This window comes from Schistosoma mansoni, chromosome 1, assembly GCF_000237925.1.
Source record: "Schistosoma mansoni strain Puerto Rico chromosome 1, complete genome".
Lineage (NCBI taxonomy): Eukaryota > Metazoa > Platyhelminthes > Trematoda > Strigeidida > Schistosomatidae > Schistosoma > Schistosoma mansoni.
Genome location: NC_031495.1, coordinates 17,241,589 through 17,264,000, shown reverse-complemented (window position 1 = coordinate 17,264,000; position 22,412 = coordinate 17,241,589). Strand labels below are relative to the sequence as shown.

Sequence of the window (22,412 nt, the reverse complement as noted above, 5' to 3'; positions counted from 1 at the left end):
AGGAAAGGCGGACGTCACGAGCCTAATCTTCTCATGGCATGGAACAGCTGAACAATCTACCGAAACAAAAGATACCAGCTCATGTCATGTTCATCGAATCTTCGAGATTGTTTGATATGGTACCGAATATGATACTTGTAGCAGGGATTTGTTTTACTGATCCACTTTTATTTCAATTCCAAAACAAGATATTCTGCACCAATGCAAATAGAGTTCACGTGAACTGAGAGGTCGCAACTTCAGGAGTTTAACGGGGGGGGGTATACTTTAGGCCCTCACCTGTTTTTCATCTTCGTTATTAACCTCACAGATGTAATTCTTTCAGCCGAATTAACCCATTTGGACAATGCGAAGGTACAGAAGTCCTTGAGAAGAGGAAAGTATTCACCTCAGCTTCAAAATGACCTCACTGCCATAGAGAAATGAGCAGTAAAATTAAATTGTCAAAATGTCATGAACATTAAGACTTACGAGATAAATATAACTTACATCTTCTCTAAACTCCACTCTCAATCGCCTTGTCAGAGGACGATATAGTAATCTCCGAGAGCAATCAAAGCAGATGCAGCCCTTTGTCATTTTTCCTTTTATTTTCACTTTTCTTTTTTCTCTAAAGTCAACTCAGTGTCCCTCCAAATACTACAGAGCTGCGAGTATTACGTTAGCATTGTCAAAACTTGCATATACTTGCATTTCCCAAGGAACTTGAAGTGGGTATTTCATAACACCGATGTGTAAATAAGCTGTTTGTGAATAACAATAATAATAATGTGATTAAATGTGAACACTTACAGTTTTCCCTTTCTATATATGATGGTACAGAAATGTTATTTTATTGTTTTGAATTTATTAACATAAGATTTAACTACCTAATGGTTTTCCAAGTTCATCCATGTTATATATCATCGGCGTGGTTATATCGTCTCTTACGTTACACGGCTTATTTTGTGCCCTTATTGGGTTTACTCGCAGAAACCGTCCTCTGCTTTATTATGGCAGAATACGGTACACAACTAACGGCACCGGGACGTGTAGAACCTCCCCAGTTGCAAATCAAAAGACGGAATTACATAGGAGAGATGATTACTGGGTGGAATAAGATATTGTTGGATCCATTTTGAAAGTGAAAATCCCTCCATGCATACATTTGTGATTTCTTCCTTACGTTTTCTTTATTTGTATATGTTGTCAACCTTTTTGATGGTAATTAAGACTGTAACGTTTAAATTTCTTGGTTTTACTATCGTTTTTTATTGAGTCTCTACGTTCCTTACTGAACTGTATCTAGTTTGTTTAAATCGCTATTATTCTGGCGGCTGCCATATTGACTGCTCGCTCTTTGATTGTGCGGTTTGGTTTTGACTGGGATCGTGCGTTTTTGGTTGTAATTTGGAGCACTTTCCCGGATATTGAAACACTTTGTGTTATAAAACAGCCGCTCAAACGGAATCTTACTTGATCTATCCAGAAGGGATAGAATAACACTCACCTTTCGCTGTTTTCGGTAATTTTCATATATTTCTTACCACTTTGCTATTCATTGTAATTTAGATTGAATATTTTGATATCAATTGTCGGTTGAATAACTGGGTAGTAATATTTGTTTAGGTAAATTTGCCCATTTGTATATATGGTGAAATTTAGAACCGTTATTACTCCAAAACACCTTGTTCTGATTTGATAGAAACGAGTACTAAACTTTTACTATATAGTTATTCAACCACATCCAGACCGATCGGAATTTAGGTTTGGGTCTTACAGATATGTAGAGAAAAATATGGGTATTATTAGTTTTTAGTATTGTCCATAACATCGCTATAGGTCTCTTATCCTCAAGGAGATAAGCCATACAATTATCTGATTGTAAAATATTACATAGACATTTTGGAGTGCTCTATCGGGCTTCGGTTAAATGGAAGTTCTTTGACTCTCTTAGAGCCTCTGAAAGCTTTGTCGTGCTTTCCGAAGCCATCCCAACAGAATAGAACTCAACTTTTAGGAGATTTTAGGATGTCTGTAGAAACCTCTTTCAGCCTAGATTGATAATTCTTTCCATATTTCAAGGTTGGAGAAAGACACCACATCAGAGTAGAGTAGATAAATGCATGTGTAACTTATATACCCGAACGTTATCTCAGACCAAAATTGGCATGAAAACTCAGACCTGTTGTGATGAAACGACCTTAGTCAGAGCAATGGAGATGTGCGAGGATGTATTTGGTTTCAAGGAGGCTGATTCCCCTTAAAGTGACTGTTTTCAACAAGATGCGCCTGTCTTCATTAATAAACATAAAAAAACAAGACGATGAATTTCCGACATGAGACTTAAAACACTAGAATTTTCCCGAATCCGATTTAACTAGTTTGAATGAAGACAAATATCGTAAAACAAAATGAACTGATTCAACGACACCACTAAACTGTGCAGAATAAAACCTAAGCAAGTGTGATTAACGGTGTTAGACAGCTAAAGTTTTCAGATGGTTTATTTCACATAATTTTGGATAATGAGCAATAGTTCCCGAAAATAATTAGCTTCCTAATGAACAAACAGTGTTTGCGACACAAACTGAGTCAAATACGAGTAAAAAATTCCGAGGTTATCAGTGATGATATGGAGATCAACTTTTACATTCATCACTAAAGTTTTCTATCAGTTAAACTTTTGTTTATTAATACGCACGGGATTAACGAGCGCCATAGTCCGTACTTCGAAGGCAACGAAGAAAGCAAAACATCACAAAAGAAAACATACCGGACATATGTCCTCATGTTTCCATCCGTAGGACAGGTAGGACATACACCAGTACTCATGTTCACCGCCTTACATCTAAAAGTCTCTGGGGTACATTTGTATAACCTGAGTTTGTAGCACAATTTTCTTCAACACGGTTCTGCGTTCCATCTAACAATGAAGAATGTCCGTCTGAATGGGTATGTGACAACACTGGTTCCTAATACCATGGTTGCTGAAGCTGAATATATAATAGTTGAGAAAGCTTACATCGAAAGTTGGACACTTGGTCAGGGAGGAGGGACATGCGGGAAATATATGAGGACGAGATGGTTTTCACACTGAACATAACATTTTTTTGTCAGCCCAAATGTGTCTTCGAAGGATCTTAACAGCATATTGCTGACCGTCACGATAGGACAAGTCCGTATAGAGAATGGTATGACTCCCATGCAAAATCGTGTATATTGGGTAGTCATACCACGAAAGACGTGCAATTTAAGGATTAGGTCATACATTGTAGCAGCAACTGTCGACCAAAATATTATTCTTACATGTCCATGATTAAAACATAATAATTCCGTTCCACATGTACTTTCCATGTAAACCTTTTGGTAGATCAGTTAGATTATCTTAGCCGTAGATATGAGTTTGGGATGCCGTTATTCTGCATTGTTTGAGTACAGAATCCCTAGTAAAAGATTTTGATTGTGAAGATTCTTAGCTGTGGTTTGTACAACTGGGGCATTACTTCATAAGGCACAATAATTAGTCGGAGTAAATACGATACTGAAATTGACTCTCTGTGCCCTCAAGTTTAGTTCCAAAGGAAGTCATCTACTTAGTTCCAAGTTCTTACAATAGTTATGAGAGATAGGCCTCAGTTACATGGTTTTAGGACGAAAGAGTGCAATACGAAATGGTTTAATTATCTGAGGCATACGGATGGCGAACTAACCGGATTTTCCGCTATCCATATGGGCAGATGTTAGCTGTACATTTGAGACGACTTTTCACAGAAGAACGCTAGATCTAGATAAAAATACCAAATTGCTTCGAAATTGCAGATGGCAGTGAGATTCACATAGAGGTTTGCATGCTCACAATGCTTTTCATTTTCCCAGATGATAACGGAAATTCCGGATAATATACAAAACATTTGAGTGAGCAGCCGAAGACTATTCTTGACTCCTGAAGACCCATTATCTGTCAAAACCCAGGAGTAAAAGAACGTCTGTCCGACAGGACTCCTCAAAAGATAGATGACAAACTATTTTCATTGTAATTTATCTTAGTCTGATACCTTATTTTCGTCAGACTTAGTAGCACCTAACAAATACTAATTACCTACATAGGATCTTACCTAAAGTTTCATAACTAACAGAGGGTCTTAGCATCAAGAACGACTTTTATGGGAAAGTCATCTTTAAGATTCCGTCACTGAATATCATATATTGTCGCACTTGTATGCAGACAGAAAACCATAGTGTTTTGCTGTTACAAAGACAGAATTTTCGGTGTTAACATAGACCCGTGTACTCAGTTTTAAACAATTCCACGGAAACACCATAAGTAGACTTCCTAAACACGTCATTTCCGAAATCCGAAATGTTAAAAGCAAAAGACGGCGAATCACACCGATGCTGGTTTACAAGGACGAACAGTCAGCAACTTGTGCCACAGGTGACAATTATAAAAGACGAATCTTTTCATATACACAAGTATTTGTTACTGACCATCACGGAGCTACTATAACGGCCATTATTTGTAAAGAATTTCCGCTCGAAGTAAAAGCTTCACATTGGAGCTGTCTTGAGTATAGTTCGTGGTGTTCAACACTATACTCGGCTTCTGGACAGACCGAGTTATCCATTTTTTGAAGTCACATCTTCACCTTGTTAATTATTAGCTTTTTAACCTTGGCTGTTTCGATATGGGTGTACATGTGTAAATTGCTGACACTATTCAATACGTGCCTAGAACTTGTTTTTGTCTGACCATAAAAATGGACTTACTCTTTATCAAAACAAGTTGACTCACCCTTCTCCCCTCCGCTTTGTTTTTCCGCCTCTCATTGTCTGGATAAACGAATACTGGAAATAAGTTCTCAGTACGCTATCCGCATTTAGCTTCTAATTATCGCGATCACACAAGCGAGGTTAACTTAGGTTATATACGGAGTCAAACGGAAGCTCTGCAGATATATCATATTCATAAGACAACCCAGGGTCAGATCAGCGAGCTACAAAATCCTGACACTGATGTGTAGACAATCCCCACAGAAAACATACAAAAAATCAGGAATGACAACTTCAACTGCAGCCCTTCCAGGGTTAATGCCGATCTGAAGCCTGGATAAAGGATGGTTGGGAATGGGTTTAGCAACTTCACCTCACAAAAGTGAACTTTGTTAAAATATTTCAGTCAGAAAGTCATTTGGACAATCCAAATCTAGATGCTGAAGTCTTGAGACCCCATGGAGTTAGTCGAAATTCTCCGAAAGCCACGAGTCTGACGTTCCTTCTGATAACCAGCGTATCATCTCATTTAGGTAAATGATATCTCCAGACAGTTGAAGAAACTAAAGCGACCAATGGTAATAAAAAGTTACAATCCAGTCTAGGATAATCGAAACTCATTGGACGCAGGCTGGACAGAAAACAATAGCTTTGGACAGATTCTGCTGTAATCTTGATTGTCATTAAGAATACTCTCTGCAAACACAAGTTGGACTACTGCTCTCCATAGAAACGTGAAAGCTATTCGTAAGATGGAGACCTTATTGATCCAGGGTCATCAAAGCATTCTACAAAACAAAGAGGGGAAGGACTACAACGTAGGTAATCTGAAGATAGCGTCGAAGTTGGTGGTAATTTCCATGAGTGGCTTGGTCTATTGTAGAGGATATCTCAGGGATAAACCTAGCTATTCTGATGGGGGACTTAAACGTCAACTTCGAGATATACAACAATGTATACTATGACTTCATGGAGAAACATGGACTAGTACAAGGGAGCCTGTGATTTCAACAATACGTTGTACCATTTCCCTCAACAGACATGTCAAATGTTTCACCGAACAGAACTACAGGGAACCAGACTGATCGCGTCATTAGAAGTTCAGGACAATCGTAGACGTAAGAACAAAAGCAGGAGCTGATGTTGCTTAAGATTACCAATTAGTGATGGTCAAGCTAAAACTGAAGTTGAAGAAACATTGTAAAACTGGACAAGCAGCACGACCATTCTTCAACCTTCTAACTCAGGGAGTTCTATAGGTAGCTTTTGATCAGGTCAGATGTAGTAATTCCACGCAACAATACATTTCTTAAAAAGTCAGCGAACTGAGTTGTATGGAGTCACATAAATGTCTAATAGAATCAAGGTGCATTGACTAAATCAATCGGGACTAAAACTTGCGAAACTGATGAAGACAGAAATATGATAGACTGGGTATAATTAAACGGATTTGATTGTCTATTTTACTAACAAACTATCGTCAGACGCAATGCTAAACCTTTTTTTTTTACCCCTGTCATTCTAAGACTCGCAGTGATACGTCTTACATTCTCCCATGTGAGTACTACGCAGTTTCTGTATACTTCTCCACCAAACATTTCTATATATTTTTTACTTGATATATGAAGCTTGTGAATCTGTAAGGGTAAAACGTGATCTGAGTTACAGTAAAGAAAACAATGACGCTCTTGGAATTTGCTCTAAAACAGTTAATTTAACATCGCTTCCCAAGAAATATATACTTGAATCATAAGATATCTTACTTTCTATACAGGATGATATTATCTCAAATGACGATACGGATGTGTATCACTTATTAACTCTTCTGCAAACTATCCTTGTGGACTGAATTGCAAACCACATGGAAAGAGACTCAAATGTGTATTTCCCCTTCTTTTAGCTTATTCGGCAGTGCAAGTAGAAGAGCTTATAGTATTTGGATTGCTATAAAACGAAATTACGAGTCAACAATATGATCCAATTGTCCATACAAAGGGATGGGAAGTATTATGACTGAAACGTACCCAGTATTCTATAGGATGAAGTGAAGAATACTCCACGTGAGAGTGAATATGTGAACTACAGTATATTGTACACTGCTTGGAACAGAATATCTAAGACAAGACAGGTAACCAGAAAGACAATTCCGTACAGATTAAGGAGTGAAGAAGCAAATACATAGCGACTGTATGTGGGTGGTCTCTAAATAGAAATACATACACATACCATTATGGCGCAAATTACAGGTGAAAAATTAAGTGTATAATAAGTTTGTAAAGAAATGATGCTAAAAGAATATCCAGAATGGTATGAGACATGAATTAAGATGAGTGATCATTTGGCGTTAATTTCGAGGGTTAAAAACGGAATTTTTGCTAACTTTGAGCGTCCAGTTGCGTTTTTGCGAACACTCTAAAAAATAATCAAGAAAAAAGTGGAGGTGCACTGTGAAGCAAACATTATTAGTGATTTAATAAGCCACAGAATGGGTCTACAGTCACTAAGACGAAAACACCATAATATGAAGTAAGTGTATGATAAATGACCATGCTTAATGTGGAGGGTGTTACACTGACATAGACTTACCGTTGGCCGAAAATTTTCACTATTTTGACTTAATTACTCAAAAGGTTATCATAAAACAGCAAGGTTATATACGCCATTTATAAGAAAATCTCAATATCATCTGACAATCAATTAGAAGTGTAAATGTTTTTGATCAAAATACGATCTAAAGGAAATTTACTTATGATAGTTCCCTGACGACGATCGTCGACATTAAAGTGATGTACGTTTGTACAATCACACAAAATAACATATCTATACATTTGTAACACATTCATGAAAAATGTTATTTATCGAATGTTGAAATAGAGGATAAAAAAAAATAAAAATGCTGTAGTTGGTAAATAAATTTGGATTAGTGATCTTAATAATCGATTTGACATAAAAACAGAAGACAAAACATTCACGATATTGGTCATTATGAATGTATAACAACAAAGTTCTCTAATGAATGATAATAAGTAAAACGAACACCTTGTGTATCAATAAATATTTCTGAGGGGTCCAAAACTATCTATCAAAGTGTATCCACACAAATGCCCTGGTACGACTGAGTGGGGAGGGCCCGCCCCCTCTCTTGAAATGCTCTCACACGGCCACAAGTATACAGTCTCTGCCAGGGAAGTCCTACTCACTGCCTTCTCGTGGCACTACTGTTGTTTGCAAAATTGAGAGGAAGAAAAGCGAATGTCTGGCGCTTTAACCGGGTTGATGGACACGCAAAGTCCACCTAAGGGAGTTGGGAAACCCTGATTCCAAACCAATGGTGCACATGGACTCCAGTATCCTGAGGGAACAAATGACGCATGGACCAATCGTCAGTCACCGGCTACCATGGGACTGCATCTCCTTATGATGCTCCACTGCCTTGTGGATTAGGTTCCTAGGTCAAAGGTTCCGGGTGTGGTCACCTAAGAAAACCACCTGCTTCGGTCTGAACACCCGGGCAGTATTCTAGCCCACACACGATTAAATGAAATGACATTCTTTTTTGTGGCGCATATATATCTGGTGTCCCCATGTATCAATATTTATGTGTTCAAATAAATAAATATATAAATATTTACATACAAGTTCATATTACAGGTGGATGTACGACTTGTTGTAGTATAATAAAAAATACTACCTATTTAAAATACGTTGGGTAAAGCGAGCAGCTGTTCATTAAAAGTCAAGTTCTTAAAACTGTATATCTAAATTAATGAGCAATGTACATAACAATAAGTCGAGTAATGGGAAATTATGTGAGAATATTGAAAATGATGTAGACATTAGTGTGTAAAACCCTACTAATAAGTGATAAAATATTTAACATTACACAATAATAAACTTGACTTTGCTACAAACTCATGACTTTGAGATTTAGGAGATCTTAACCAACAAACATCGCATATGTAATTGGAACAATTAATAAAAAATTTCTAGTTTTAGTTAGTTTACAACCTGTCTGAAATAGTAAACACTGTTGGGTTAAACATAGCTATTTTATAAAACACCGAAGTTACCATTACAGAGCACAACCAAAAAGCAGTTAAGTTCTGATTGGTATTACATAAACATTGAAATTTATGTTATTGTAAATAACCACTTAAAAAACGTTGGATCAATGAAGTCTGAATATTCAAAGACATATGCTGTATAATAACACAAGTTAACTGACATTGGTTTAAATGATTACTGGTAATAAACAGATTATGACAAGGAATGGACTTTTTTTACTTCATCAATTATAGACAGTAATTAATTCCCTATAATTTCCAAATATATTTGTAAAATTATGGACATAAATAGTAAGTTGAGTTAAAAAAGCTATGGTAAAATAGTGTGAATTATATACATCAATAATAAAGGAAATTGAACTAACTTGTTCATATTGTAAAAATATAACTTGCTCGATGGTGACAAAATGACTTACTTATTCTGTCGGAAATGAGTATTGAAAAAGTTCTCTACATAAGCGCGTCTAAAATCAAAAAATAATTTATTAGAGGTCATTCAAGGACATGTACAGAAATCTTGTTGTATTAACAGTATTTTAAAATGATCTAATTCAAGAAAATTAACCACGATGGTTACGAAGCGAAGTCGACAATAAAAACCAAGGACATCATAGCAACACAATGAAACATATAACCTGTATAGTGACACCGACATCAAAAGCGATGCATATAGTGAAAATAATCTGTCGTCCTTTGCACAGATATGAGGATAATCACAGGGGGAAATTACGTATAAACTAATAAAAAGGATATGAAGATCATAAAGTAAAAATTAAACATTCCCGAAATGTACACAAGTGATGAGTTAATCATCAAGAAGCCACTATATACTGCCTCTTAAAATAAGCAAATTTGAATAGACATTGATTTAAGAATAGGAAGTTAAAAGTTTTGAAAAAAGCTGCTTATTTATTTTTACCTCAGCAGTACAAAAACTATCACATTATTAGAACACAAATTAGATACATGGCCACCGAGAATTGAATTTAAGAAGTTCATGCAACTAAGCATCCCGGATCATTTCAAGCCAAATATGATAAATGATGAGAAGAGATGCTAACCCGTTACACTTAACTAATCAAAGTGAGATACTAAGGTTAAATATAGAATAACCGTGACTCCGAAAGAATAAAGAACGAAATAAGAGAAGTAAAACTACCGAGATCTTATGGAAGTTATTCAGTCACAACGTAGAACTTCGTACGTACGTACATCAATTCGAGTTGCCATACCACATTAGCACAGAGATGTAGTGGTCAATTCAAATCCCATAGTGGTAGAAGTAGTAGGAGTATAAGCAGTAATCGGAAAGACTTGGGTTTGAAGATGTTATTCAAGGAGTATAATCCAGTGAAATAAATTTGGAAAGAGAAAAAAGGGACATGAAGAATTCAGAAGATTAGAATTAGGGAGAACACAAAGAGTGGATGCATCTTCGTCATTGCACACGATTTTGAGTCACGTCATTCAAGGTCTCTAACCATCGGTTGTTATCATCTCGCGAATCCCAACCAAGTAGTCTACACCTACTAACATGGCAATGGAGGTGGTTACTTCGCACTGATACTTAATCTCATGGAAGTGTTGCTGAAATATGCACGATAGACAGATAGTTTCTCGAAATTTTTAACAGATGGATAAAGGGTTTAAGTTACGTTTAACGAAGTGTCTAGAAAGATACTCATTAGGGGAAAAATAAAACTTAATCCACTTTAACATGCGACAGCAGATGAATAGTTATTGTTTTCCACGTTGGTATAACGGAGATTTAGTCTTCCATAAGTGATAAGTCAAGTACAGATGAAGTGTATTTTTAATAAATAAGTATTCAGAGCTGGTTTGATTTATATTAGAGTCCAGCGATTGAAACATTAATATCTCATATGTGTTTGTTGAGAGGATGATTAATAGCCATCGCAATATTTAAAAACTAATCTAGAGATAAATTTAGTCTACTTGAATTCATAGTACTGTCTGTAAGAATGAGAAGTCAATGTACACAGGAATTATGAGAATACTTGAGTGCACATTTTGTTTCGCATGAACTGAAGTGAAAAGTACTTAGTGCAAGGACGAGATGGATACTAAATAGAATTGTTCTTTTCTGTAATATGGGAGACCTTGTGTCTTATAAATCACCTAGGCTTTGCGTAAAATAGATATCAATCCACAAACTTGTACAAAGGAGATAGAGACATAGAAAAGTAGGAAACGTCTACTAATTCCATTATTTTGAGGAAAGAAGAGAGAATATATGTAATCTACAAGTGAACTGGCCAGGTAGAGCTTAGAAACTATATAAGGCTTGAAAAGGTCTTTTGTGAAATAGTAAATTCGTCATATTATTGTACATTTGGATGAGCCGAAGTGTTAAAGTATTCAGTCACAGGAACTCAAGGGAATAGCCAGTACCAAACACAAGCAGATAGAGGGGTGAATCTGACCATATTTTAGCGGATGAATACTGCATCCTAACATGGGATCTCATTTATCAATAAATACTATGAAGTACCGGAGATTACGTATTTATGCTAATTAATGATTCTGTTACCACTAAGGCAAGGACAGAGAATGGCTAACTATATTTAGAGAGGATTAGTAAATTGAGGAACAATTAGTGCGACAGGAAATTTCAGTAACCATCTTCCGACTGAAAAACATGGATTTCAAAAAACTTTCTTGCCATCGTATGGAACTTGTCTAGAATGCATAGAAAATATTTGTTGTGCTGCTTTACTCTGACATGTTAAAACATCTATCGTAACTAGATATTGTAGTTTGATAATTAACTTTTTGATATAATCCATGAACTCGGTAAAATTATTACTGATAATTGTTAGGGTAGCACACTGATTTCTTCTATATCACCTTACTTACAAGACACAAACTTATTTACGAAATACTGGATTTAGTACTTTGTTTAGAACTAGATTTTCGTGTGAGAGGATAACGACACTACTACTCCTTAAACTGTATTGACCAATGCTTGATCTTTCTCACCTCCGCTGATACTACCAAAAGTTCAACTCTTGCTACTTAATTCCACACCGTCGTGCTGGTGTATGTAAATCAATGCAACACCACGTAATTTTTTCTCCTACTAGGAATTGAAATGTTAGAATTTACAGGAAAACAGAATAAAAATGAAAGTGTTATTGGCGGTATTAAGTACAGAACCTGTTTAATACTTAATAGTAGTAGTTGAGAAATATAATTTAAGGTAAACTACTATTCGAATTAAAACAATTAGGTATTTATATGATCAAATTATGAACTAAATAGTCATGCTCATATTTTAGTTGTAACACTATGCATATGTTGAGTTATCAAATCAATGCAAATAATTAGTATAATAACTATCAGTGAGGTGCTCACTTGGTGTTGAAGCCACCCGGAGGATAATTGGGAAGATTCATACTTTTAACTGCACTGGCGACATAATCCACATTCAAAAAGTTAGCATCTTCGCCGGCTGAATTAATTATATCTGAGTATGAATAAAGGTAAATCACATAAACACTTTGTGTACCAGTATATGAATGTTACATCAACTAGACTTTAAGATCCAAACAAATGACTTATAGTGTGTATAATGCAAATTAAAATACACATTAATTTAGTTTGTATGGCTAATTAAACCAGTTTACGGTGAAAACATTTTAAACACAGAGTGACTGTATAAAACGAAGGAGATGCAAACAGTACGATGCAGGTTTGATCTAGCATAGGGGCTGGTAAGGGAGATTAAATCGTAACGTAGAATGATTAAATTTTATTTTCAACCTACTGTCCCCAAATGAATCGATAATTATTAGTGGAACCTTATTGTCTCAAAGACAATGTGAAACGCCTTGTGGATTAAAATTTCATGAGTTGTAGGTGTATTGAGTGATCAAGAACTTGAAATGTGGATAAAGGATAAAAGATAACAAATGTTAGAGAAAAGTAATCTTGTTCGTAAAACAATAATACTAGCGGTACTATTGTATTGTATTTGCCAATTAAATACATCGGGTACTTTACAATAAATTTCATGGAATGAATGAGTGAATGGATAATGAGAAACAGGTCCAGGTTGGTATGATAGGAAGATATTGAAACTTCATGCTTCATTTGTTCACCGAGAGTCCTCAACGTAGGTCTAAAAAATAAATACCATCGTAAGGAAATCGATCTACGCATGTTTCAATTAAGGTAAATTACGACAAACAATAAAAAGTGAATTTACTGAACATCTGTCCTAAATAAATTCACTTGTTTAAACGACTTGTAACCGTTTGTTTTAATATATATTTCAAGACATAAAAGCAGAGGAAAAAGTATTTATCCAAGGTGTTTGAATGTTTTCAACAACCAATAAAGCGGTCAAATGAAAATGTTATTAAAAAAACATAGCTATGATGAGTAAGCTTACCAACAATCATATTGTTTAAGGAAGTATCTAATTCCATTTCTTTGCAAACTGCCTCTGGATTCACAGTTGGGGCAGCATCTAACGCCACCAGGAGGACACTCATATTATCACGACTACCCTGAAGAAGCCAAGGTGACAAAGAAACAATATGATAGTAAAAAAATAATCACGTAAAAAAAGATTCTAATTTCATGTTAAGACTTCATTTTATGAGACTCAGTCAGTCAGTTACAACGTAGAACTTCGTACGTACGTACATCAATTCGAGTTGCCATACCACATTAGCACAGAGATGTAGTGGTCAATTCAAATCCCATAGTGGTAGAAGTAGTAGGAGTATAAGCAGTAATCGGAAAGACTTGGGTTTGAAGATGTTATTCAAGGAGTATAATCCAGTGAAATAAATTTGGAAAGAGAAAAAAGGGACATGAAGAATTCAGAAGATTAGAATTAGGGAGAACACAAAGAGTGGATGCATCTTCGTCATTGCACACGATTTTGAGTCACGTCATTCAAGGTCTCTAACCATCGGTTGTTATCATCTGGCCGATCCCAACCAGGTAGTCTACACCTACCTCATTTTATGAGACTAACAAAACTGATTATTACTCAGTTGACTACTGAGAACCAAGCAATTCAAATGAAGCGTATTTTAGAACAATTTTTTTTATCTAACATGTAAATGACATGCAAGAATCATTCAGAGCTAATCATAAAAAAATTAAGTAATAAATAGTAGACAATCAATATATGAGGGGTGAAACTTTATTCATTTCAAAACTAATTGTGATGAGAAAAAGTTAATACTCAGCATACAGGATGGTGATCTGGCCATAAAATAAGCAATTTAAAATTCTATTAAATACGGTACGATGAGACTAATATTTCAAATTATCTTTCAGCATTAAATATACCTTTCTCTTGTTAAACATTAGTGCTTATTACCTGCTTTGTAAGTCATCGGAACAGTGACACACTATTTATTATGTTCATGCCAGGACTAAATGATGACCCTTGTACGTATATTATTAAAGTTATGTTAACAATTTAACGCTCAAAGAAATAGTGGTTAATACACATATTTCCGATTTGTTTTTAAGCAGCATTTTGATATATATTTTTGGTAATTGAAAGTTGGTATTTCCAAAGCACTCGTAATATTGATTATTTACACGGTAATACTCACATGGAGAAAAAACAACTATAAGTGATACGGTTGGAAACAGGGTGAATATAAAACCGGAAATGTAGTATGTTTTGCAATAAGTCCCTGCAGCAGAATCTAGTATTTTTAGAAAGCAAACTTAAATCTTTGCCACTGCTAATTAAAAGCAATCCCTTCACAGCTCCAAACTTTAATTTTTAAGTTGCGATCATCAAAGCGTAATGATAATGGACAGAATTCATTTCGTGATGGGGTTTGTGTAATCAGTATTCAAACACATGAGTGTGATTGATTTCAACCTGTATCTAAATAATGTGTAATTAAACTCAATCTTGCTATCTTTAAGAACGTAGCAGTGCAGTGATAAAATCAGATGTTCTTTCACATTATACGTAAAAAATAGTTTACTTTACAATTAATAAACTAAGACAGTCGTCGATCACAACGACAATGGTAGTTCGCTGGTCACTAAGCAAACTAACCTTGTGCAAACTAGTGTCGAGGATTTCTGAACAAACATCCGCCAAAGATGGTAAGCAACACAACCGATGAAGGACGTATGTAGTGAGAGTGTCGTTTTCAAACACATCCCAAATTCCATCACATGCAAGAAGAAGAACTTGATCAAATTCTTTTTTGCGTTCAACAATGAATATATCTGGTTCGGGAGAAACAAGCTGCTCTGTCACTCCACGATTAAGCACCTGTTTGTATTCGAAGTCACCCAGAGATCTGCAGACAAAAAATACAAGCTACTATGAAGCACTGGCAATAAAAATATAGGTCACTTACACAAATCTCCCCTAAGGGGTTACATCCCAGAAAGCCTACAAGAACACCTAATCTAATTTCTCGCAACTAAATATGAACCAGTCAGCCAAACGCAAAGTAGAATTGGCACTTATATGCACTGGTTCAAGTTAACAAACCCTATTAGCATAGCGAGATGACATTGCCATGGCGAATCTCGAAGTACGAACAGTATTAGTGTTAATAGAAACTAAGAGTTGAAGATACTATTTGAGTTTTATTAAATGAAACGATACGGGGAAAATGTACGAGATTTGGGTGCATCTAGCTTCCTTTCAATTTATACTTACATCAACCATCATCATACGTCAAGGTAGTTCATGGATGAGCATAGGTAATACATATCGCAACCAACTTAGTCAACCAAGAACGACTACCTCGTCAACCGCTTTACCATACTTTTCTAATATTCTGAGTCTAATATCCGAATCAGAAACTCGAAATAAGAATGAAGATTAAGATTGAACATATTTTATAGTAATAATGAAGCTATTGTACAATATTTCCGCTCCTAAGTTATTTGCAATTAATTAATGTTTTAATACGAACAAAAAAGGCTTGCCAGTGTGCAGTACAGAAATTCGAACAAATACGTGCAAGGCTAGAGAGACGAACAGCAGATGCTGTACTGGATTCTAAAACGAATGACAACCTTACTTTTATTACAATGCTGATATACGTGTGAGTAATAAGATTAATGAGACCCAGGAAAACTAAGAAAAGTGATGTATTAACACACACATTTTTGATAAACAAAACCCAACATAACTAGTGAGAATGAATGTTATTTTAAACGAAGATACAAAGATTACGAAGGCTTTCAAAGCAAATTTTAGACCTAAACGATGCACTAGTACCAACTACGTCTTCAAAACGCATAAAATATCAGATATTTGTTTGCTGATTTATATATCAGTTATAATGAACGAAAACGTGAGTTTTGTCTGGCATCCATTTCTTTAAACCAAAAAACTTGGACTTTTATAGTTTTTAAGCTAGTGTGATTCGTTTTTCGCCATTTTCGTTTTTCATTGCTTACTTTTAAAACCGCGTTTCATGTCACGATAATTAATAACAAATGATCTTATACTTGGATTCATGAGTCAATTGAAGCTAAACCACAACGAAAAACCTGGAAGCACTGGACGGCCGTTTTGTCCTAGTGTGTAACTCCTCAGCAGTGTGCATCCACGACCCCAGCCCGAGAGATTCGAACTTGGGACCTTTCAACCCCGCACACAAACGCTTAACTTCTAGACCATTGAGCCGGCATCCCAGGGTGTTAATGTCTAACTTCAACTAATCCACGAAATTGAGCCACCGTTCACTATTACCTTCAGTGAGTTAAAATTTCCACAAAACCCCCTCTGGTATTAATCATCGTATGCTCACTAGGGACTGGCTTCAAGAGGTATTTCCTGGAGTTCTAGTGAGAAGCAGTGGTCAGTGCAGTTCAACCGTGTCGGTTATGAGATAGTAAATAACTGAAGACAATGGTGAACGGTGGCTCAATTTCGTGGATTGGTTGAAGTTAGACATTAACACCCTGGGATGCCGGCTCAGTGGTCTAGAAGTTAAGCGTTCGTGTGCGGGACTGAAAGGTCCCAAGTTCGAATCTCTCGGGCTGGGGTCGTGGATGCACACTGCTGAGGAGTTACACACTAGGACAAAACGGCCGTCCAGTGCTTCCAGGTTTTCCGTTGTGGTTTAGCTTCAATTGACTCATGAATTCAACTAAAAAATTACGAAAATCTCTACAAAACCCCTTCTGATAATAAATCTGTCAAGAAAATTAGTGCTACCTATTGTTATTAATGCCAACGCGGACTAAACACCAAGAAATTTTTTTAGAAGAGAACGCTCATTCGCAGTACATGCAAACACAGAGCTATAGTGATCACATTTCAAATTATGAAGTGGTATTTAATATTTACAACTTTATAAGTAAAATAATTGAATCGCACAATATTACTTAGATATAATGGGAACACGGGCTTAACAGGAGGTAAACCTCATGTACCATATGCACAATATTAACACTTGTGACTTCGAGTTGAAACGAAATATTCTATTTCTCCAACTTTTTGTGTGGAAATCTAATACATTCGAAAACAAGTAGAGAAAATATTTGAAGGTTGTCACAACTTTATCAGTTACTAAAGTAGTTGCCTCACTAAGGGTTGGTCTTCAATATCTAAAAATGCGTAGAAGCCGAGAAAACACAACATGAAAGTTAATATGATTTACCTTGAAACAGCTAAGGATCCATTAACGCGAGACAACATAACTTTGCCACCAGCTTCAGAAATTCGTCGACTTTCGATAGGATTATATGGTTTGTGGTCTTGGGTTGCTAGGAAGGTTTTGTTGTCGCGAATAAGTATCGCTCTTGAATCACCACAATTTGCCATAATTATATGGGTTGGTGTAACAAAGGCAATTACTGCTGTAGATCCCGATTTTTCATCGGAATCATCAGATGCTAGATCTCGGTCAAATGCTAAAAATCCATTAATGATGCCTTTCTTGACCAAAGTTGTATCAAGCTCTTTATCAAAACTAAGCTTCTGAAATTCTTCTGTGTTAAGAATAGCCTAAATGTAACCAAAATCAAAGAGCAGATTACTAACTTACATCTAGCAACTTGGCTGCACAAAGCTCTGAGACACGAGATCCTGCATGACCATCAAAGACACCGAAATACGACCAGTATTGGAAAGGACTGGGAAGTTCGGACTTTGCTACATGGGCATCTTCCATTTCTAATCGCCATCCTTGCATGCTTGAAATGGCATATCGAAGTCCGTTTCCTTCCCCGACGTTAACTACTTTTTCTGTTTTGGGTTTTTCCAAGAAGGCACCCATAAGCACATAAGAAAGCGCTAGAAAGTTTAACGATGAGAAAATAGTCACTTCGCTGAAAAGGATTAAAAAACTGGACTACAGAGGATGAAAGTAAACTATATCCAGATTTATATAGAGCGATTATTTTTTAGTAATACTTAAGTTTACATCGACTTTTAAACTAATCGACTGGATCACATGTTTTGAGAGTCATAAAACAAATGAACCATTTACAAAAAGAATACCAGCCAGTCTTATAATACCGTCTTAAAAGCCTGAAAAGTCAAGTAATCTTTAGAAATAATAAGTAAGAAATTTATGTGTATGTGGAAGAAATGAAGTGGCGGGGGTGCCACTTACGGAACTGAGAGGACGAAAAGCGAGTGTTCGGCACATTAACCGGGTCGGCGGACACGGAGAGTTGGAAAACCCTAATTCCAAACTACTGGTGCACATGGGCTCCAGGATCATAAAGGAACAAAAAGCATATGAACCTATTGTTTATGACCGGCTACCATGGGTTTGCATCTCTTTACGTTGCTCCACTGACTTGCGGATTAGACATTTTGGTCGGAGGCTCCGGGTGCGATCATCTAAGAAAGTCAGTGAGTCAGCTACGACGTAGGACCAAGCACATATATGCATCGGTCCAAGTTACCATACCTCATTAGCACAACAAGATGAACACAGTAATTTATGAGTATCTTTTACTCTTAATGGCCCCGTTTCACAGCCGTAAAGTAGAACATAGCGAACTGTTGCGCAGTATACTCATCCCTTAATTGATAGACGGATATCTCGTCTTTGGTCATCTAAGAAAACCACCTGCAATATTACATAAGCACGAGACAAGTTTAACAAGGCAAATCCATGTATTGGTCTGCCCGCCCCAGGATTTTTCAACCTGCTCCTATACAAAGGAACATTGTGCGTCAACATAAGCAGTAATTTAGCATACATAAATACCCAAACTATATTAGTCGATAAAGATTTAAGACCCTATCGCAAAATTTTGTTAGTTAATACCTTATATTAAACCTTAGTATTACTCACTTAGTCACTAGAAAACTCGAGTACTACTTTGAAGACACCAACGATCAAAAACCTGCAGCATCCATGTCCCCAACTTTTATAGATCATGCTTCACAAACACATTAATGTACGGCGAACTGCTGAGCAGTATACACATACTTTGGTTAACGAGTGGATATCACGCCTACAAGTGACGCTAACTGGCGAACGCCAGAAGGGCAGTACTATTAGGAATCATGAAGTGTGACTTTTTCTGGAAGTCTACAGGATTGGGGTGAAATGTGATACTACACGGCTGTCGTATCGGGTATACACAGAGTAGTGATTAGATATGTGATCCAGTAGTTGAGTATTTGTGCTAAGATAATCAGGGTGCTAATTTCTCCTAATATTTTTGCTTCGCCGAGCCACTATGTAGATAAATGAAATTAGACAGATAGTACGTGTAAGCAGAAAGTGAATGCTGTTTGGTGTTACTTAACGAAATAATAAACACTGGTCGCCCCGTGATACATAAGAGTATTCAGAAATAAGGAATGTTAAAAGTTGACTACATTTTACATATGACATGAAAGCCACATATTGTACAGGCGATTAAACTTTTGAATATAGAAACACACATATTATTGACAGATTCAACAAAATTAGTGAGAACGCTAAACGGAATAAATTTTGGCTAGGCCTCAATATCCAACTTGCAATATGTGAAAGTTTAAGAAATAGGAACGAGTTGATAAGGCAGTGATTAAGTAGAATACAAATTTTCAACTTGCCGTCAACCCGTGCTTTGAAACTCCAGGCAGCAGATCCACACCGCCATTACTTACATCCATCAGAGTTGTTTCCAGAATGTCATCGATGGCAAAGTTGAAGAGGAATGGTGAGGTCGGGCAACCCTGCCTAACCCCACTGCTTGAATGGAACAAGCGCTTACGGAACATCCAACAAATTGATATAAAGACGTGTTGAATACTTAGCAAAAATACACAAGGGGATACAAGTGTACCGAAGATAACAACCATACGAAGCTAATCATGTCATTGATACAACACCATAACAACAAGGATTTTGGACTATCTTATTTAATCACATGAGATTATCGATACAACGCTCAACTAGGACGATGGAGGTGTCACGCTGTAGTCCCAGGGTTATGATTACTATTAATCCGCAACAATGACTACACAGGATATAGAACAAAACATGCATAGGAAACGGCTTTCAAGTCAACTCAGGGAATAGAGTGAGGGGGTTCGGGATCAATAATGAAGAGAACTCAGAGAACTAGCTTCTCTACTGAGAACCGACTACTGGGAGTGGTCCCCCCCTTTAGAAGACTTACGACTAGACCAGACACGAACAAATGGACTAAAAGAGTTTACCTATCGTCAAATCAGAATATCATACTACACTACAATGGCATATCGACCGATTTCGTTACATCTTGATCATATTTGAGCGTATTCTATGGTGATGTGATAAAGCCGAATGAGCAAACAGACTAACTTTACAGATGACTTGCTGCAATAAAAACCTTACACACTCATTATATAACCATGGAATATTTGCGAGTTGTAGGTAGTTTCATCCAGATCAGCTTAATAAAAGAACTGTCAATACGTTGATGAACAATAAAACCACAATTTTTAAACAAAATCATCATACTAAGCGCAATTCTCTGCATGCAGTTATAAAAGTTTATCAAGAGAAAAGGGATTCAACATACGCAACCAGCAGGGTTCAACACCAAACCATCAGAGCAGTAACATAGGCCTTCGAACAAGTTTAATAAAACAACAATGTACCCTCTGGTCCAGTTACAAGAATTTAAGATGAAATTCTTGAAATAAACATTATAGAAAGCAACATTTTGCTTTTTGTTTTTCAGGTGTATAAATAATTTAATGAGGCATCATATGATGATAACGAGTCCTGTATATCTGCATATTTATAAATGATTTATAATAACAGTCATCCTTAAAATATAATAAACATTTGAAAACAATCGATTATTGTCTTGTTGTTGATCGTTGTCGGGATTGGAGGTAATTTCCAAAGTTTCGCTACATAGAGTGCGCGATGTTGTTTTGTGTTTGACTGTCCAAATATCCTTAAATTGCTTTTATAACTAGCTTTTCCCACAGGCAACCTGTTTCTATACAATAATAGATTGAAAATATGGATTCTTTGCCCGGAAAGTGCCTAATATTTGTATATAGTATGAAATCCAGTTATAGCTCATCAGCAAATTTGTCGATTAGTGGGTTTCTGGTTGAATGACAAATAACATATATTCGAATAATTCCATACCTAGGTCTGCCATTTTATCAGTTCTCGACATTGCTTTCAATAGTGCTAAAGTTTCAGACTGTTTGTCACTGTCATATGACAGTGTATATAGATGAGTATACCAGTCTACCTATTTCTGTGGAACTAAGCATATATGCTGTCTGTCAGTGTCCTTTTTCAGCATATTTTTTCAAAGTACAACGTGGATCAGTCCTCTCATATTCTGCTACATGTGATATGTCAGTCATCTTTAGATGTCATTCACAATATCCATTGAAGAAATTCTGTAATTTACTCTATAATCTTAGCAAACACGAATTTTTTGCCTGAGAACGGTTGTCCATGAGCCTGTTCCAGTCCTTTTCTAGTAAACAGGACCATGAACTATTTGTGACTGAGATTCTGTGGTTTATAAATAAAAGTCGTTTGTTAGTTGTCTTTTTTATGCATTAGTTTACTCACGGATGGTCCCGGCTTAGCGACACGCTTATTCTGTTCTCCCTATTTTGTTTTTTCATGTTTATAATCCCCATAGTAGTCATTTGTTCAAAATAATCCAGTCAATTTTCACATAATAACCAGTAAAATTCTGAATGTTTTGTAACATGAGAAGACAAACTTTGAGGTTACAATGGAGTGTAGTCAGAAGGCACATAGTCGAACAGAAACAAGTGTGAGTGCGTTTCTGTCGAGTCACCCACTGTGCAAGCATAGTTACAACCGGTAAGTATCATTTATGACTATTTATTCGGCGAGGGAATACTTTTCGACGAGGTTACTTTAAAAATTCTACCATTGTATGTATAAGTGGTGAATTATAAACTAATGATCAACCGTATGGCTGTTAAAATTACATTCTGCAGAATGATGTGATAACATGTTGAAGTTGAGATGATCGTCAAGTGTGAGACTTCTTTTAGACCAAACTGACGTAGATATTCCTGCTTGTAGTTTCTTTGTTGACGTTGTAAACGTCCCTGGTTGTGATTTCATTTCAACATGAAATGGTAAACTGTAATATTTCAGAGATTGAATTCGAAGT

General features: G+C 36.2%; 1 protein-coding gene across 2 annotated transcripts; it reads right to left on the bottom strand.

The window, feature by feature from the left end:
* Nucleotides 1-6,819: 6,819 nt before the first annotated feature.
* On the bottom strand, nucleotides 6,820-20,882 carry Smp_020040.1 (putative protein phosphatase 2C). 2 transcript variants are annotated; one of them, XM_018793471.1, is made up of 7 exons: nucleotides 17,840-18,122; nucleotides 17,453-17,799; nucleotides 14,878-15,127; nucleotides 13,231-13,348; nucleotides 12,192-12,303; nucleotides 9,233-9,280; nucleotides 6,820-7,164 (listed from the first exon to the last, which is right to left on the bottom strand). In XM_018793471.1, exons 1-7 carry the CDS (start codon nucleotides 18,068-18,070, stop codon nucleotides 7,128-7,130), a joined length of 1,143 nt encoding a protein of 380 aa, XP_018647982.1. In that variant the 5' UTR covers nucleotides 18,071-18,122; the 3' UTR covers nucleotides 6,820-7,127. The 2 variants fall into 2 exon arrangements, with proteins under 2 accessions (XP_018647982.1, XP_018647981.1); XM_018793472.1 differs by lacking the exons at nucleotides 6,820-7,164; nucleotides 9,233-9,280; nucleotides 12,192-12,303 and adding exons at nucleotides 12,790-12,957; nucleotides 20,808-20,882 and having other exon boundaries at nucleotides 17,840-18,087.
* Nucleotides 20,883-22,412: the final 1,530 nt, after the last annotated feature.